The 20,046-nt window shown below is 42.3% G+C and overlaps 1 protein-coding gene across 1 annotated transcript; it reads right to left on the bottom strand.

The window, feature by feature from the left end:
- Positions 1 to 333: 333 nt before the first annotated feature.
- On the bottom strand, positions 334 to 19,832 carry LOC149319345 (carbohydrate sulfotransferase 7-like). Its single transcript, XM_089508414.1, has 2 exons — positions 18,404 to 19,832; positions 334 to 3,582 (listed from the first exon to the last, which is right to left on the bottom strand). Exons 1-2 carry the CDS (start codon positions 19,830 to 19,832, stop codon positions 3,578 to 3,580), a joined length of 1,434 nt encoding a protein of 477 aa, XP_089364540.1. The 3' UTR covers positions 334 to 3,577.
- Positions 19,833 to 20,046: the final 214 nt, after the last annotated feature.

The raw sequence follows: 20,046 nt of genomic DNA, 5'->3' as shown, positions 1-20,046 counted from the left end.
ATACTTTGCTTCATTCCATGACACCATTTTTAAACTTTATTTTAATCTTGTCTGTGAAGAAGAAAAAAACTTGAACCAACCTATGTAATAAAGTTCATCATTTCCTCTTCTGTTTTTTTAAATTTGTGTTTATCCTTACTGATGTTCAATTTACAAAAGTGGTCACAAAGATTTTTAAAAGAACCTTAAAAGCACAGCTTACTCACTTCACCTCAGCTTGCTCTGTTATAACCAAAGCTTGCAGCATTCTTCACTATTGGCTCGGCTGATGGGACTTGTACTCCACCATCAGGATGGCTACAAGTCCCATCAGGAGGAGCACATGCAACACATGTTCTGCAGGATAACAGGAATACATTTTAGTAGACAAACACCTCATCGGGGATGTCAGTTCATCATATCAGCATGGATAGTTTATTCATGTTTTTACCAAAAAAAAAAAGCCATTAGGTAGTCCATTTTACTAATTTTTGTAGGCTTTCTGCTATACTTTTTGAAATCCTGATACCAGCTATCCCTTGTAAACATTTTTATGGCTGTAGCAGTAATGTGCAACCAAAGATAAAAAATGGGAATGATGTCTTAGAAGCTTTTGGTCAATACTCTACTAGTCTGATTAATAGTATATTTTGTCCCTCACAGGTTGCAGTTAAGTAAGGCAAAGATTTTAATGGTTTAATAGATCCTCTGTTGCTGACAATGCAAAGATGAATAATTGTTACACTGGCTTTTTTTTTTTTTTTTTGATACATTAGAAGCCAGAGTTCATAAAATGGGACAATTTTATGAACTTTAAATGCTAATATGCACAATTGTAGCTACTTTCAGTTTGACTAATCCTAAAAATAGTAATAGATCATCAAGAATTATATTCACACATCAAGACAACAGGTCCTCTTAAAGTCTGCCTTATCACACTGCACATATTTAAACCATTGAAAAATGTTCTGACCACAACAAAACAGCAATTTGCAAAGGCCAGACTGCATCGAACCTATCTTCTATTGTCTGTTCAAAAGCCCACTTTTAATATTCAGCCTGTTTTTCTCACATCTGAAAAGTTTCCTGCAAGCTTTTTCTATTTTTGCATTCACATGCATCCTTGAGGTTTTTTCTTTAAGCAGTACAATTACACTAAGCTTTGCATGAATCTTGTCTGTATGAAAACCCCTGAATGACTCCCTCCTCCTTTGTGTTTCGATTTGAAAGGGAGCTGAACCAAATTCTCCTCTCCACGAGATGATACTGGTATAGGAGCTTTTATGTTGGTTAAGATTTGAAGATTTAAAATCTACGTATGTTAGGAAATTTTGAAAAGTTAACAGCTAACTGTAGTGTTAACTCATGAAGGTCAAAGTAGACATTCTAATGACAGAAACATCAGTCATACATCAAACTTTTCTCCTACTACTCTGTTAGATAGCAATGGAAGTATGTGTATGATTTATTACCATTTTAGCCTGCCTTATCCATGGCTTTTCTCCTTGTTCTGTTTTTTATTCCAATAATCCTCTTGGGATTGGTTAAATCCATCACCCCCAACCTGTGGTTACTAGCAAGCTTCATTGCTGGAGTTTTGAACTTACATTTCCATAGTTCTCCTTTGACAGTTTGACCAATGTACCTACTATGTGGCCTACCAGAGAAACCGGCTACAGCAGAGAGGTATACTCTCTAATGCTGAAGACTATAAGCACACGAAGAAAAATCTCTAATTCACTATGAAGATGAAAGCTTAGTATGTTGAAAATGTGTTCAGAAACTCTTATGTGACTCAGGACAGCAATAAGATACTACAGTGTTCTGATTTTTAAAATGTATATTTAGCTGGTGAACTTGGTGTTCACTGAGCATTAGAACAGGCACTGCTTCATCCAGTCTTATCAAATGGATTAAAGGTCCCTCTTTTTTTAATTACAGAAATAAAGGCTTACTTCATATCCATCACACATGAAGAAAAGCAAGTAAGGGTTGCAATCCTAAGCACACTTGCTTTTTAAGGTCTATTGAACAAAGTTGTTCTTCATCAATATTCACGGAATGGTGCTGTAACTCAAGTTCCATCTCTCTCTGTGTGTCCTGTGCCTCTCATAACAGAGTAATAGTTTGACTTGTGTTTACCACAGCAATGATATTGGACTTTAAAAACAGTGGCAACTAGCAGCTTTTCAGTGTGCTGAGAATCAAGGGAAAGGCTAGAGCCACAGTTAAGTGTCTAGATGCCGCTCACCTGATATGCCCTAGACTAATCTGCTTGATAAATCTTGTCTCATCACTCTTGCAATAAAATAGAACTGGATAAAGTGTGAAGACACATCCACCCCTCTGTAGCAGAGGTTACTTTTTTTACCCTGGAAGCCCATAGCATGCAAAACTATTGGCAAAGATCCTAAAGACATTTAGCAAAGTATATAAATATATGCCAGTGTTGTTAAGCTGTGTCCAGCTATGAATGGTTACACTTTCTGACTTATGGAACCCGTGAGAAAGCACAACTGCTTGTGCAACTGTTTTTATGCTAGCATAAAATAATTAGCCTGCTGTAATGTCCCAATAGGATTCCAGCCAATGTATTAACATATTTTTTCTTACATAATGCACATAATTTACAATATTAGTTTCTATAAATAAATTTCCAGTTCTAAAAAAATTGCTAAAAAATAAACCCCTGCTCCGCAGATTGGCAGAATGGGGAATGGCACAACAATAATCTCGTCCTCTAATTTAGATTTGCACGATTGTCTTTCTAACTTCAGTATGTCTGTTAGTCTAGATATGTAAAAGTTAACATGGTTCATTCATGATTATTTTAAACATAATTAATCCCCCCTGCTGTCCATTCCTGTACAGTACTAATGACATTCTTTTACATATATGATCCTAGAACAATCACTATAATGTCTGAATTCTTAGCACCAATAGTCACTTTATTTTTTAAGGTCAAATATAAATTTCATGAGAAATGAAATTCTGTTTTGGCAGTTCAGTCACAGTCTAAATGTTTATTTTGAAAAGAGCCCATAGAAAACAATAAAAATCTGTGTCTTGCTTTCAGATCATCAGTGTTCTTCACTTGTTGGTTCCCATTAGTGGTATCCATTTTCTGTTTTGCTTGTAAACTTAGTAGAAAAAGGAGAAAGTCAAAGGAAAGGAAAAAATGAAGGACAAACTTTTAAAAAAGTAAAAACGATGTGAAGTTGGAATGACTTAAAAGCTACTGTCATTTCAATACCTTCTCTAGACGGAATGCTGGATCTCAGTCTAGATACTCTGTTGAAATCTTCTATGAGATGTACATAAAAAATAAGTCTGCTCAGAAGCACCAGTAATTAAAACTGACCATACACTGGCAAAATGAAGCTGGGAGATAAAGCATATCACTGGTGGGTCCCCACTGTTAGAATTTATCATGTGCATTTTGGGAAGTAATTTTTACAGTGAAATCAATTTCCTTAAAGCTAGTCAGTATTCATTCTGCCATGCAGAACCTGCAGTAGACGTTGCAATTCACTGATGGTTCCAGTGTCTGTGGAATGCATAGTTCCATTTTCTCTGTCACACGTTAGCTGCTTGCCAATTAACCTGTAAAAGTAAGGAGAAAAGGATTAGACTTTAGACTTCAACTAGGTGAATGAATTTATTTTGCCAATAAAGGAGCATTATATTAACAAGGAGCCAGTATGGTGTAGTGGGTTGAGCTTTCGACTATGACTCTGGAGATCAGGGTTTGATTCCCCACTCAGCTATGGAAACCCACTGGGCTGGTCATGGGTGAGTCACACACTTGCAGCCCCAGAAAACCCCATGGCAGAGTCACCTTAGGGTTGCTGTAAGTCAGAAATTACTTGAAGGAACACAACTGCAACAACAAGATAAAAAAGCTCCTTTAGTCAGCCATCTTGTTCTCTTATGACTAAACTGCATTACATCTCAATAGGCAAATGAATTTTACATTATAAGCAGAAACATAGCTTGAACAAAAGGAAATAGCTGCTGCAGTTCTTTCTCCCCCTTCCCCCCACTTTTTTTTTGGTAGGCCCAGAATGGATATTTCTTTTGCAGCATATTTGTTTCTTGTTACCCATTTTATCACGAATACGACTAATAACTGTTTTGTTGTTGTTAACTGCCTTCACATAAATCTCAACTCATGGCAACCCTGCTGATGAGACACCTCCAAGATCCTGGTCCTCTACTGCTCTGCCCAACTTCTGCAAACTCATACTCATGATCTCTTTATTAAAAAGCCACACACTCTTTAGTTCATCAGTTTATCATGTAGCCTTCGTCTCTTTCCACTCTTTCAACAGGCGCCCTGGTGGCGCAGTGCTTAAATGCCTGTACTGCAGCCACTCACTCACAAACCATAAGCCTTTACATAAATGATGTACTTTCACATTTTATAATTCCCTTTTCCTTAAAGCAAACATAGTTAGAAAGTGAAACAAAAATAGTATCTGCTGTTGCATCAGCAAGAAAACTAATTGCCATTGTGGCCCAATTTGGAAGCCCTGATAGGCAAATATTGCAAACCACTGAATTGGGTAATAGAGCTCCTGAGCAATGCCTCTCACCAATTTTATTCTAGGGCCTCCCCATATTGTATAAGGATAATTATGATAATATCATGGGGAAACACCCCCCAAGAAATCCTTTATCCAAATACAATGATAAAAACCCCTCCCCACATTACTGTATATATCATATGTGTTGTGTAAATGCTGACATAAGACTTTGCCATCTGAGAAGTTGCCTCCCCCCCCCCCTTGGTAATTTAAAAGTTCTTCAGTGAAAAAAGGCTAGTGGTCATAAAAAAGAAGGCCACAAGGAAGTCAGAGTAGTCTAATTGTCTGTATCTGCTCTTTTCCTAAACCATGGGGAAAAGGAAAGACTTATCCTACAGGAACACAGATTCAGCTTTATCCTAACATAGCCTAGTCCTTAGCTGACCCCAACTATGAGATGTCCTAGTCTCTAATATTGGATTAATCTGTAGCCTTCCAGATGTCTGTTGGACTTACATCTGAGGAGCCATATGTTTTCCAACCTTTTTACAGTGGAAGATGTGACTGGGACAAAATTACTCCACACAACAGGCAGCTAAAATAAAGCAAAAACTAACATAACTTATGAAAGAGGCCTAACACTGGTCAACAAAAGAAACTTGTTTCCAACAAGCAACATTTTGTTAAGCTTTCCTAGTAAATTAACTTGAACAGCTACTATTTTCTCTTTGATCACAACTGCTTGAGATAAAGTACCTTTAATTTTTATTACACTGTTAAAGTTAGGAAGGCTAACTTAAACTGTCTAACACTGGTCTAGAAACACGACTAGAAAGATTTCAACTGAGTAGGACGTATTAAAACAAGTTTACATCTTTAACCAAGAAGCATTTCCTAACAGCGTGACTGCCTTTTTACCTCTGTTCACTAATGTTGGATCACTCCTTTCTATATAGTTCCTGTCTTTAAGCAAGCTGATCACTGCCTCCTACAAAGGTTTCATGCTTCCTACAATGAAATGGGGTAAGACAAGCGCCTGTGCACACTTATCTTGTTATCTGAGAAACGGGCATTAAGAAAAGTTCTTAATTAAATGCAACCGTTTTCTTAGCCTTCTGTTTCATGAAATTCTGTACTGTGAAAACAAATATTAAGGAAATAACATAGAACAATAGGTAATTTAACACTAAAGACTTAAATATTTGACTTAGTTTGATCAATAGTGAAAAGGGTGATACTTAAATTTAGTTCAGTGAAACTATTTCAGATGGAAACCGTACTTCAGGAAAACATGTCTGATTCTAGTCTATGGTTATTGAGGCACAAAGAAATTCTTTAAATTATGCATTACAGGTAAGCCTTCTTCATTTTTTCCAGGTCACACACTACATTAAAGGCAAAATGCTTTTAAAAATTCATTTCATAGCAGTTATGTTGGGTACTGTATTTCACATTAATCTTGCAAAGCATATGTAGATAGCTCTGTCAGTTTCCAATAAAGAAATGGGTTCACATAAGTTCATCTTGAACAGGAGCAAGAAGAGGAAGATGTGAAGAAACATTCTTCATACTATTAGAGAACATTAGGAAATTGCCTTATATTGAGTCAGACCATTGGCTCATCTAGTCCAGTGTGGTTGACAATGACTAACAGTCACTAGTTCCAAACTGGTCACCCTTCCCTGGACATTGCAGGGATGTCCATCTGCGTACAAAGTAGGCCACTGAGTGACTGTCTGTCTTTGGATCTCAGTTACATCCCACTTGGACTATTGTAACACACCCTACTTGGGGCTGCCTTTGAAGAGTGTTTGCAAACTTCAGCTAGTCCAAAGAGCTGCAGCCAAACGTTTAACTGGGGCAGATTACAGAGACCATACTATGCCCCTGTTAAAGCAGCTCCACTCTGTCAATTTGAAAAGCTTCATATTGGATCGGAATGAAGGTGGGACTTCCTTTTGCAAAGAGACAGCAGAGGCAAACATTTCTTTGCATTATTTATAATGGAATCAAAATAAACAGGAATTTATTTATACATGGAAGAGAAGAGGTTATCTTCCACCAAAGACACTGTCATCTCGAGAATGGATCTGTAGCCAAATATTTCACTGGCTGCTTTCAGCTTTGTTTTCCAGTGCTATTCTCCACACATCTCCTGAAAGCCCTTTTGAATTCAATAGGACTTAGTCCCAGATAAATGGCTAACAGCCACACACACTAATGTTTATTTATATGCATGGTGATCAAACAATCAGCTTCCAGATGGAGGCCAATAATCGTACTGATTGTAGTGGTGGAACAACACAATAGAAGTCTGCACAGGTGTGTGGCAGAGACAGGATGTTTAATGTATTTTTAGTTACACAACCAGTGAAATGTACACTCTCAGTCCTGTTGGGTGGTAATCTAGGTCACTGTCAGAGCTTAATGCTCCAGTGCTTTCCTTGTGCTAAATACCTTTGCTAGCCTTTCTCATTGACAAGAGGTTAATCAGACTAACGTGTTGTGAAGACAAGGTCACAAGACATAGCACATTTCTTTCAGATCAGCAAAGAGACTATGTCAAATGCACATTTATATGATACAGGATGATAAATATGAATCTTTTGGCACTCATGTCCAGTTCTTTTCCACTTTAGCTCACTAGGTTTTCCATGGTAAGAAATATTCAGAAAAGGGTTTACCATGCCTCCCTCTATACTTAGCTAACAAGCATTAGCTATAGGACCACTGCCAATGTCTCAGACAGATGTTCCATCAATTTCACTCTTCATTGCCCAGTATCTGCTTGGCATATTTAGTCTGTTTTCTCAACAAAAGCCTTTAGGAGAAAGACTCAGCACCCAGGATATGCAGCTGCAGACAAGTCTACATAGGGACCACCAAACGCAGTGTGCAAACAAGAATCAAGGAACATGAGAGGCACTGCAGACTGGGCCAGCCAGAAAAATCAGCAGTAGCAGAACATGCCACAAACCATCCTGGGCATAAAATACTGTTTGAAAACACTGAAGTTCTGAACCATGCCAACCACTACCATGTCAGGATGCACAGGGAAGCCATTGAAATCCACAAACACCTGGACAATTTCAACAGAAAAGAGGAAACCCTTAAAGTGAACAAAATTTGGCTACCAGTCCTGAGGAATAGCAAAATAAGGACTCAGCAAATGCAAATGGGAAACCATTCAGAGTCAGGGGCTTTCCTAGCAGATAATGATCACCAATTAGCAGACATCAGTCCTCTTTTGCATTAGCCTCCCAGGCTGAGGCCTACCATCAACACAGAACAATACACATGCAAATCACTCCTGCATTCCCAGGCTCACACGCTATATATACACGCAACTTTTTCCAGGCAAAGCATTCTCTGAAGATGCCAGCCACAGATACTGGCGAAACGTCAGAAAGAAACTCTGCTACAACATGGCCACATAGCCCGAAAAACCCACAAAAAACTATGGATGCCGGTCATGAAAGCCTTCGACTTTACATGCTTTTAAATTATTTCCCAATGAACTGGCTATTTTTCATTGTGTTTTCAATGTATCAAAAGTATTACATGCTACATTACCAAATGCAGATTCCAGAATTGAATGATGAAGAAGTGCTCAAGACTAGTCTCATTTCAATAAAAACCTGTTCAAGGTGAAGTTCTACTAAGTTCACTGCAAATACAGATGATAAATTATTCCCTGGATTGCATCATAATAAATAGCTGCTCCGGAGACTAGGGTTTGAATCCCCGCTCAGCCACAGAAACCCACTGGGTGACTTTGGGCAAGGCACACTCTCTCAGCATCAGAAAGCCCTGTGATGGGTTTGACTTAGGGTCACCATAGGTCAGAAATGACTTGAAGGCACACAACAACAGCACAACAAAGATATTTTCACTTACTTCATATGTACTCACTGTGTCAAGTCTTTGCTCTTAGAAAAGAGACATACAGTAAAGATTCCACCAAAAATCATGGCAAGTAGCATTTGGCCAACACACTGAACATTGGAGTATGTATGCCAGCTCCCCCAAATCAGCCTCAGTTCCATTAGGAAAACTGTATGTCAGCTTTCAAGGTTTGTATTTCTATGTTGCAATTCAATGAACTCCCAAGTGACTTTTAAAATATCAAACAGCCATTTCTTTATACTTGAAGAATGCAATGATAATGGCAAAAAGCTGCTACACAACTGCCAGATACTTTGTGTGTTAAATACATAGTAAAACTAAATATGCTGGTCATTTCTCCCAGAAAGGAATTCTCCCCTACTACAGTGTTCATGCTTTGCTAACATTCAGCCTGGCATGATACATAGGGCTGCCTCTGCTCAAAAACATATTCTCATGCAGAACACAGCTGCCAAGTTAACTGGAATCGCCCATCAGGAATATATTACTCCAGTAATTAAAGCTCTCTGCTGGCTTCCAGTTTGTTGGCAGGCAGAAGACAAAGCACTAGTTTCACTCTTTGAAGCAATGAACAACCTGGGATCTACATATCCAAATTAGTCTGTTTTCCACTATAAACCAGCACCAGTTTAGATCTTCACTGGAGGCCCATTTTGGGATTCAGTTGAACCTGGCTTCCCAATCAAAACAAAAGGCGTACATACCAGCAAACTAAGGAACATGTGAAGTCATTGGTCTCCCCATTCTTCATGCAGCCTGACCACTTATTTTACTTATTTTGGGAAGAGCCACATGAAAGTTAATTTGTTCTCTTCCCCCCCCCCTTTTTTATTTTATTTTATTTAAGAAAGTGCTAAACCACTTCAGTTATTGGTGGTGCCAATCGACACCAGGCATAGCCACATTCAGTTTCAAAGACAACTGGTTTGGGGATTTTGTTTTGGCTTCTTGGTTATGGATTTCAGAGATCAAGCTGGTGTGATTTCAGAACAGTTCCACCACTTTACAAATATTGCACAAATGGTCAGGATAGAATGTATCCTCTACATCTTTAACTCTATGATTCCAGCAGCAATCAGTAATGCAATGGTTTAGGACAGTGTGACTTACAACTGAGTAGACATGTAGGGGCAACATGGTGTAGTAGTTTAAGTGTTGGACTTGAACACTGAGAGACCAGGCTTTGAATCCCTGCTCCACCATGCAAACCCATTGAGTGACCTTGGGCAAGTCACCCTCTCTCAGCCTTAGAGAGAGGCAAAGGGAACCCCCCTATGACAAATCTTGTCAAGAAACCTCCATGATAGGTTTGCCTTAGAGTCACCATAAGTCAGAAGGTACAGGGAAAAAAACCCACGTATGGGATTGTGCCATCAGGAACTCTCATTCCCATTACTATTTTCATGCATTACTTGCCAAGAATGATGTTGTTACTCATCAGTGAATGTGGATATGCTGATGAACTTTAGAGATTGTCATCATGCAACTGTTGCTACATGTGAGTCTACATAGGTAAAAGAAATGCACTCCTGCAAGTAGCATCAGTAATGTCAAAAGTAGCACATTTTGCTAATGCTGGTATCACCAGTATCGTACCTATTATTTCCATTTTGCTGTCTTAGGAAATGTTCTATAACCTTTCCAGTGTGTCTTTTGTTAGACTTATTATCAACTATCACCATCATCATTGTATTAAACCTGGAAGACAGCATGTTGCAAAGTGAAGAAATGGACTTTGGGGCTATATTTATTTTTAAAATAAAAATAAAATTTAAAAAGTGCAAATATGCCCCCTGCCCAAGTTGGGATCCCAGTACTAATGTATCCTGCTGTTTCAACTCTGAAAACCAGATTCCCCCCATACTGGCATGTCTGAAGATGGTTTGTATTGCTCTTGTTTTCAAAATATTTCTTTTCTTGGTGGTTACTTCAAAACATTTCAGGCAATGAAAACATACTGGACAAAATTTCACACTAAGCAGTAAAAAAAAAAAAGCCCTACTTTTGGCACCTATCTAGACTTCTAAGACTCTGGAGTGTTGACACTTGTGTACAGATATATCATTTGCATTGCAATCCTTTTATCTCAACAAGGAAAGACTTTGCAGGTCCAGTCTTTCGGATGTTATGAAATTTCCCTGTAGCTGTTCTTAAAATGTTCCTCTTTCTCCTTGTAGGGGGCTGGTTCTGCTTAAACTCTGGGGTCATTAGAAGTTCTAACTGCAAATGTATTCTTAGCCCCTGACATCACCCTGTAAGACACCACCTAACAGTCTCTTGGCACCACATCGCCATTCTAGGCACTTGAAAAAAGGAGTTGGCTCTCCAATCAAACAAGGCATGTTGCAAATAAACAAGAAAATTCTTGATGGCACAATGCCCTTATGTGGAAAAACTGAGACCATTCATTTCCTGTCACCACTGAATGCCTGGAGAATTTGAGCTTCTCAGGTTCTTATGTCAGTGCGGAGGCTGCATGTGAACCATTCTATTTTGCTTTTTTTTTTTTTTTTTTTTTGGGGGGGGGGGGGGACCTACCAAATTCCAAGACAGGAACACTATTGGCTTGGGCATCCGTGGTATTGTGACAATCTTGCAAGCTTTCTCTTTCTCAGCACACCAGAATTATCACTTGAATGATTTACAGTGCATTTATTGTTTCAAGCAGATAAATAGGGTCCTTTCAGCTATTTGCCATAATCCCCCTTCAGTAATTGCTTTTCCCAAAAGCTCCTTCTTACCCTTTGTATAATTGCAAGTTTATAAATGGGCTTCTCCTTTAAAAAGAAGAAGAGGAAGAGGAAGAAGGAAAGAAAATCAAAATCTTCCTGCTGAAGGATGATAAAAATGGCCACTACTAATACCCAATTCTTCCAGATATTACTTATGGCTACTGTATGCAAATATAGTAGTGTCACAAGGAAGGGGAAACTAAAAGGTACAAATTCAAAATGTTATTATAGCATAACAAGGAAGGAAGGAAAGGTTCCTCCCGCCTCCATCAATGGCAGTTTTCCAAAGTAGTCTTTTGATCAGCAGTATTTAAACTAAACTATTTAAACTAAATAGATGTTCATTTGCCCACAGCCATTCTAAGGCATATTAAAACTGTTGTTGTAGTTGGGTGCCTTCAAGTCATTTCCAATTTATGGAGAGGCTATCACAGGGCTTTCTTGGCAAGATTTGTTCAGAGGAGCTTTGCCACTGGCTTCCCCTGAGGCTGAAAGCATGCGACTTGCCAAAGGTCACCCAGTGGGTTTCACGGCCGAGCTGAGAATTGAACCCTGAGTCATAGTCCAACTCTCAAAGTGCAAAATTGAATAATCTGAAAATCTGCCACCAGGGTTTCAGAAAGTACTGCAGCTGTGGATTAACAACCCACAGATATGTATTAAAGAAAAGTAGGCCAAAAGGCTGCCAAGTATCTCTTTGCAAATGTTCAAGAAGATGTAGCCTCAGGGCAGAATTCTACATCTGCCTGTAACTCACACCATTTCGGTAACTGCAAGTGATTTCTGTAGATGAGAAGAGATGCTGTGAACAGCCCAAAAGACCTGGAAAGAGTTAAGATGCTTCTCAATATCTGTCAGACCACGGTTCTGTAGAAAAGGGATATGCCCACGCATGCATTTGTGAAAAGATAGATGAGAGCTGTCAGTGAAATAGCAGAATTTTTAAAAAGAAGGAACACATCTTCCAAGCTAGTCCCTATCGCTTGAAATTTTTGAATATCTGTAATATAAATAGTTAGCATTTTTAAAACCAGCTGCCTACTAAGCACAGCTCATCTTTTTAAGTGATCATAAATTTAATAGATTTATATGAGTAATTATATCTGCATTCCTAGGCATATCTACACAGAATTAAAGCACAGTGAGTTCAATAAGGTTTATTTCAGTACAGATACCTCAGTTAACTGAGCCTCTAAAGTTCCTTTTTATGTCTTGACCCCTTTTTCCTCCCTCTCATCTGTCTTGCTGAAAGCTTTTAGCAGCATCAGCATTGGGAAGATGGCAAAAGAGGGTGGAGAAACAAAGTTTCAGTGTCAGGTTGCAGCAGCATTTCTGTATTCCATTTTTCAATACAGCTTATGCTGAGAAACATAAAGATTCTATTCTAGATCATTCTACTATACCTTTGTGTACCATAAGCAAGGCAAACACAGCAACAGCCTTCAAAATCCCTCAGTGAGTATGCATGAGTAGCAAAATAGAGAAAAAGTGAGCCTACTTCACTAGCTATCCCCAGCATGGCTAAAAAGCATAGATTTGTAAGTCTGGAAACCAAAATGGAAATCATACGAAAAGTGGAGGCCGTTAAAAGAAAAATTAATCTCTGGATGCATTTTGAAGTAAGCCTTTTAGTCATCTCTACAAGGGACAAAATGTTTTTGTTTACTTAGGCAAAGCTTACCTGACCTGGTTGTTTCATTTCACTTGTGCATATTGTTAGTTTTGGATAAAAAGTCTGCTGAAACGTATTGAATTGTTCTTCTTTTTAGTATAGGAACTAATTCCTATCCTTTCCATGTCAATGCTGCCTCTGTTACCCAATGTTCTGTTAAAGAAGTAATGCCCATGAACACATCTATTTCATTTACAGAGATGTACCTGTTCATGGGTATATAATTACCGCCTGAGGCTTACTTCTGAGCAAATACACATTGATGTATATTATAAATGCAAGCTTTGCTGAAATCATTCTTTGAACATATTAACTATGGAACAAGCTGTCTTGATCAAGGCATATGTGATCTGACCCCACTATACATGTCTATAATCAAAAACAGGCCCCACTGAGCTCATGGTCAAGTGTATATATAGCTCCAGATTACTGGGCAAACATGTATAGAATTGGGCTGTGAAAGTCTCTGCGTTGTAACATAATACAGTATAAAATTAATAACCAAAAACATTTGTGAGATTCCAAAACTCATTTCTACAGCAGTGATAGTAATAACATTCTCTCAACTGCCTTTTGCCCTAATGGTTTTAAAATATAGGCTCATTCTTGATCCCAGATAATCCCTGATTTTAGGTTCATGCTCTGGTTTCTCTAGCATCCATACAACTGGGATTGTAACCTTGAATATCCTCCTGCAGGTTTACTAAAATGTCCAAACTAAACTTTTGAAATCCATTACAAAAGCTCCAGCAGTTCAAATGTTGCCTGTAACAGTTCAAATAAGAAAGGCTTATCCACAAGCTGGCCAAGGTTAATTTGAAACTGTTCGGAAACAGTTGGGTTTGTTTGTATGCCAGCCAGCCAGGCATTGACCATCCATCCCTCCTCAAAGAAAATAAGCCAATCACCACCACATATTTCAATAACCAACAAGATCAGCCTAACTCTCAAATCTTCATGTTCTTCAAAGTGCTTTCAACTTCTTCAGAAGCATATTACTTCTTGATTTAATGAAGACTCTTGATACAACAGAGTAATTCACATGATATAAAAACGAAGTAACTGTGGAAATCTTTGTTTTGGATATAGTTGTGTGTTCCTGCACACTAATTTGATTCCTTCCACTTGCACTGGAAGCAGATAATGTAACTATGGTTTGTTTATCATGTCGTCCAAATGCTTTCTGTTCTGGCTTCTTTATTTTCTCAAAAAAGAAACGCCCTTCCCCAAAAAACAACCCTCGATGCATTCTCCAGTCATTGGAAAAAAGGAGAAAGCATCTGCCTTCAAGTGACATGATAAACAAATTACAGAACTTTGCTCCATGGTATGTTTAGGTACTCCTGCAGCATTGCCCATAAGCAACAAGCTAGGGTTATCTTGGTTTCTCGGTTCATCATATTGTGCAGTTGTGCAAATGAATGAAACATTTCCAAGCCTGCATTTCTTTACCTCTCTCCTTCTCCCTGCCCCCTCTATATATATCAAGTACATGTGTTCATGTGCAAGCTTCAGTTTAATATCCAAATGTTTGTGTATCTAACTGTTAAAAAGATGATTTGCTTGGCCAGGCTTGGCAATGTAGTACCATGGGATTAATGGGCCATAAACAGAAAAACCAGTGTCAGCGTAGCAGATTATATCCAAATATGTTTCCTCATCCCAAAAGGCCTTTACTATAATGGCCCTGCAGATCTGGAATAGCCTACCTGAGAAGCTCCGTCTCATAATCCCCTTGGAAACATTTAAAAAGAAACTTCTTTGTACATTACCGATCCAAAATACAGACATATGATTAATAAATTTAATACAACCTTGCACAATCTCACTATACATATCTTTCTTACTGCTCACTGCTGAATTTTTATAATGATATAACTCTTCATTCTGAAATATTATTATGTTCATGTATTCATATATACTTTTTAATTTTACCGACTTTGTACAGCGCTGTGTATAATTACAGCGCTTTAGAAATAAAGTTTAATAATAATAATAATAATAATAATAACAACAAGCCATTCTATTAAATTCAAACTTCATTGTAGCCACATGTTTCTAGAGGGTTTACCATACGAATTCATCTATGCACAAGGGAACGCTTTCTGTCTGCACCCAGTAAATCCATACACATTTATAAAGAGTATAAAGAGAGTGCCACAGCTAAATGAACAAGTGCATCTCCAGATAAACCTTAGTAGTATTTTTCCCCATTATCATAAAACATTCAGGATCACTAATTCGTGTTTGTCAGTGGAGGCTGGTCCATTAAGGCAAATAAGGCACTCCTTCACCCATACCTGCTCCATGAGGGTCAGACTACCGCCAGATAGACCATTCCTGCCTGCCTCATTCATATCCACTCCATGGGATAGAACTAGCTGTCAGATTTCTCCTTAGTCTCTCAGTCTTATCTTGAAACTCAGCAGGGATATTTAGCTCTACAAAGACATGCCACATTGTTTGGTTTTGTTTTCTTGAAAAAGAAAACACATAGCTCTTCATGATGGTAAAATTGAAAGATATAGCCATGTTAGTCTGTAGAATCAGTATGTAGAGAGATCTTGCAGCACCTCTGAGACTAACTGAAAGAAAGAAGTTGGCAGCATGAGTGAAATAGACTTAAATCTACTTTTACATCCTACTTCGACATACTAATAGCTCTTCATAGTTGCTCAGCCCACAAAGAAACAATGGGGAAAAAGACAAAACTAGAATTAGGAGGCTTTACTTTCTGTTGACTTTGGCTTAAGATATAAACTGATATCTAAAAGGTGGCTCCAAGCATCCACTGGGAAACCAGAGGACATCCTGAGGCACTTCTAATGGATCATGCATAACAAGTATTGGAGGCAACAAAATGGCTTGGGGAAGCCTTGTGACTTTCCAGCAGAGTAAGTATCTCTTGTATTTTATAAACCATTTCTTTTCATATAATTTCTCTTCTAAGCAGTTGCATCATAGTGTAGTTTTCAAGCATTTCAACAAAAGGATGCAAATTGGCAGCTTTTGGTATACTGCATTAAAAAACCTGAAACACAAAGTTTTGTTCCTTCTGAAGAAGGTTAAGACTGCAGTCCTATGCACATATTCCAGGAAACAAATCTAATTGAAACATGTGGGAGTCACTTCCCTGTTGATATGACTATGCACACATTTTGACACCTTCTTCTTTTGAAAATATATCTCTTTCTGTTTCTTTTCTGGATTCTCTCCTAGCTGTAAGACTGGATTTCCAGATCTCCCCATTTGTCAGACTCGGTCTGCAACCCTAAATATAATTATTTGGAAATAAGTGTGGCTAGAATTAAAATTCAAGGACATAACCATGTTAGTCTGGAGATTAACTGAAAGATAGAAGTTGGTAGCACGACCTTTTGTAGACCTGAACCTTCGGCAGATGCACCTGAAGAAGCAGGCACAAGTCTATAAATGCTCATGCTACCAACTTCCCTCTTTCAGTTAGTCTCAAAGATCCTACAAGATCCTTTGCATACTGAATTAAAATAGGATTGGGTTGCATGTCTGATGGCTTATTACTGAAATAAGTACAATAATCATCAGGTTGCTTTTCTGAATGTGCATGCTGCCTTAAATTCACTTTTCGGCCTCAATAGTGGCTCCCAAACAAGCATTTCCTACACAATTCAACCATCTTCCAAGTTGGGTTAGCAGCATTTAAAGTTCACATTGGGTATGCCTAAAAAAAGAAAAAGTAAGGTTGAAGACACACATTAATAAACCAAACCACGGCCCGAAGGAGCATCAAGAATGAGTTCCCAAGGGCCCAGGCCTCGTGGTTGGCTTTGCAGTCACTTCTGTGTGAACCTTCAATGGTCTTCATGCCTGGTGTTAACGTGGCAGCCTCTGCTCATGGGAAACCAGACAGCTGAGCTGCCAAAAGCGACAGAACCAGGCTAACCGTGTGTCCATTTCATTCTTCTAAATTCATTCAAGCACTAGAAACATGCTTATCCAAGCATCAGAAGACCTTGCTTCAGGAGAAAGATCTGGCTACCATATCCCTCTCATCAAACAAGTAACTTTTGGAAGCTCTGCTCAAGATGGCTTGTAAAAAGCACCAAAGCAAGAATGTCTTCTTTTCTGTCGAAACAGGAAAGCAGTTCTTTTTTTTCTTTTTCTTTTTCGGATGTGATTTACAGGCAGAGTGAGTAAAAAGTTTACTTTTGAAATGCCGGTGCCTAGGACACTTCCACCCCTGTGACCCTCACGGCCATCCTGGTGGGAATTTGGGGTTCCTGGGTGCTGTAATGCAAAAGGAGATTTTTCCAAAGAAATCAGAGACATGGCTGTGTTAGTCTGGAAAATCAGGATGCAAAGGCATCTTGTACCATATTTGAAGCTAACTGAAAGAATGAAGTAGGTAGCATGAGCTTTCATAGACTCAAGTCTCCATGTTCACAGACTCGAGATGTGGTGCTGGAGAAAAGTGCTGAGACAGCCAAGAAGTCAGACAAATGGGTCCTAGAGCAGATCAAACCAGAAATCTGTCTGGAAGCCTAGATGACTAGACTGAGGCTGCCATACTTTGGCCACATCATGAGGGGCATAACTCACTGGAAAAAACAATAATGCTGGGAAAGGTAGAGGAAAGCAGAAAGAGAGGAAGGCCACATGCTAGATGACTCTATTAAGGAGGTCATGGGTATGAATTTGCAGGACCTGAGCAGAGCAGTGGAGCATAGGGAGTCCTGAAGATGTCTCATCTACAGGGTCGTCATGGGTCGAGATCGACTCGAGGGTGGATTACAACAACAAAACACCTGGGGGACTAAGGGAAAGAAAGCAGCTGGTGGCATGAGCTATCCTAGCCCTGAGCCTACTCCCTCAGGATGCATGGGAGACTCAAGTCTAGAAAAGCTGACACTCTTTCTTTCTTTCCAATGATCTCAGAGGTGCTCCAAGATCCCTTTGCATACGGATTTCCTGAAGAAAGTAGGCAGTGGGATCTTGTAGCACTTGGGAGACTAAGCTCCAAGATCCCTTTCCACACTGATTCTTGTCCTCCCTTCCTTTCCTTTTGCTATTCCAAAGCAAACTGACTGGTTGCTCTCCTGCCCCTCTCATCCACCAGACCTCAGGATCTCTCTCTCTCTGTCCGAAAGATTGGACAGAAAGGGAAAAGACGAAGCTGGTGGCATGAGCCTTGGTAGACTTGAGCCCAGGGAAGCTCCTGCTGCCGGCTTCTTCCTTTCCCTCAGCCTCAGAGGGGCTAGGAGGCCCCTTCGCCTGCAGCTCTGCCCCAGCACTGAGCAGCCAGGGAGCTTCAGGCGGGGCCTGGCTGGAGCATCATTCCTGCAGAGGTCTAGGCAAGTGTTCCTAGCATCCTAGGAGGGACCCTCTCGCTGCAGCCCAGGGCTTTCTTCCGTCGAGTCTCAAAGGTGGGGCTACTTTCAGTCCTGACTCTGGAGACCAACGCGGCTGGGCCTTTGAATGGAAGAGGGCCCTCCTGCCATGCAGGAACTCCCAGTCAAGGCGTCCAGCCTCTGCTTAGAGACCTGCAAGGGAGGAGACTCCGAGCGGCTGGAGACGGGACAAAATGGGCCGGGAGCCGCGGGGCTGCCTACCTGCTTCGGGTGGGTCGGGGCTGGTGCTGAAGGGGTAGCGGAGGATGCGCATGGGCCCCTGGCAGTCCCTCTCGACCTGCTGGACCTGGGCCCGGCTGAGGCGCTCCCTCCAGGCGTGGAGGCCTTGCCTGGCGTCGCGGGGGGAGAGCAGGAAGGGCTTGGGGGCGGCCCCTTCTTCCCCTGCTTCCCCTCGGGCCATGTGGAGGGCGAAGTCCTGGAGGGCCTGGGGGGCCTGCAGCCCGGCGAAGGCCATCAGCCTGCGGGCCTGCCCTCGGGGGTCCCGGACCAGGTCCTCGTAGCGGAGCTGGGTGTAGCGGCGCCGGAGCCACGGGGGGCCTCCCCGCCGGGCCAGGAGCAGGTCCCGCAGCCAGCCTTGGCAGATCACCTCCAGGGCCGCGCCCAGGAAGGCCTCCGCCCGAGGGGGCTGCGGCTGGTGAGGCTGCGGGAGGCGTCGGGGCCGGTCTTTGCTGCGCAGGACCTGGATGCTCTCCCGGAGCAGCGCCTGCTTGGCCTTGAGGCGGGAGTTGTGGACGGCGCGGGGGTCGCGGAAGAGCTGGACCACGCGGAGGTCGAGGGCCGGGTCGCGGAGGAGGGGGGCCAGGGCGGCCAGCTGCAGGAGGCGGACGCCCTTGATGACCACCACGGGGGCCTTGCGGCACTCGGCCTCCAGCTCCTCCAGGGCCCTCGGGGGGCAGCTCCGCTCGCAGGCCGCGCCCTCCACCAGGGCCACCCGGCTGCGGGAGAAGGGCGAGTCCCGGCAGAGAGGGGCCGAGCAGATGACCTTGTTGGTCCGCCATCCGAAGAGGCTCCGCGTGGTCAGGTTGGGCGCCCTCCAGAGCGGGGAGGCCGGCTCCTCCTCGGGGCCCTGCGGGGCGGAGGCAGAGGAGTAGAGGGCCAGGACGGAGAAGTCGCAGCGGAAGAGCGAGCGCAGCATGTCCCGGAGGGCGCCCTGCAGGCTGAGGGCGTCCCCGGGGTAGAGGGCCTGCCAGAGGTGCCACATGGGCTCGTAGAGGTAGAAGACCTCCGGGTGCTGCTGGAAGAGCTCCCCGACGAAGGAGGAGCCCGTCCGCCAGCTGGCGTGCAGGTAGATCTGCCTCCGGCGCCGCTTCCCGGGGGCCGGGCTGCCCTCGCTTGCCCCGTCCCCCCAGCGCTCCCCCGCTTCTTCTCCCTCAGCCCCAGCCTCCCCTTCCCAGCCCCAGGGGCCCAGGCCCTCCGGGGGAAGGAGGAGGCTGCTGCTGCCGCCGCCGCCGCTGGGGCAGGGCGCCCTTTCCCCCGACCGCCCCTTCGGGGATCCCAGCAGACCCAGCAGACCCAGCCCCAGCAGACCCCAGCAGAGCAGCAGCGCCAGGCAGCGGAGGAGCACAGCAGGAGGAGCAGGAGGAGGAGGAGGAGGAGGAAGGGCCCGAGCAGGCCAGCGGCCACGCTTCATCCCGGAGCCTCCAGAAAGGCTCCCTCCCTCCCCCTCCAGGGCCACAGGCAGCGGGGGACCCCGGGCCCAGCACAGCCCTGGCGCTGCTGCGGAGCCTGATGCTGCGGAGACTCCGGATGCTTCTGATTCTCTCTCGCTCTCTCTCGCTCTCTCTCTCTCTCGCCGCCTTGAATCCCGGCCCACAAACACGCCCCTCGCCGGCCAAAGGCAGCCA

Source organism: Sceloporus occidentalis, unplaced genomic scaffold (assembly GCF_023333645.1).
Source record: "Sceloporus occidentalis isolate IW3139 unplaced genomic scaffold, rSceOcc1.0.p SCAF_2, whole genome shotgun sequence".
In the NCBI taxonomy this organism is placed as follows: Eukaryota; Metazoa; Chordata; class Lepidosauria; order Squamata; family Phrynosomatidae; genus Sceloporus; species Sceloporus occidentalis.
This window is presented reverse-complemented; position numbering and strand designations above follow the sequence as displayed.

Excerpts from the sequence above, each read along its gene's own strand:
- LOC149319345 (XM_089508414.1), bottom strand. The coding sequence starts at position 19,832 with ATGAAGCGTGGCCGCTGGCCTGCTCGGGCCCTTCCTCCTCCTCCTCCT.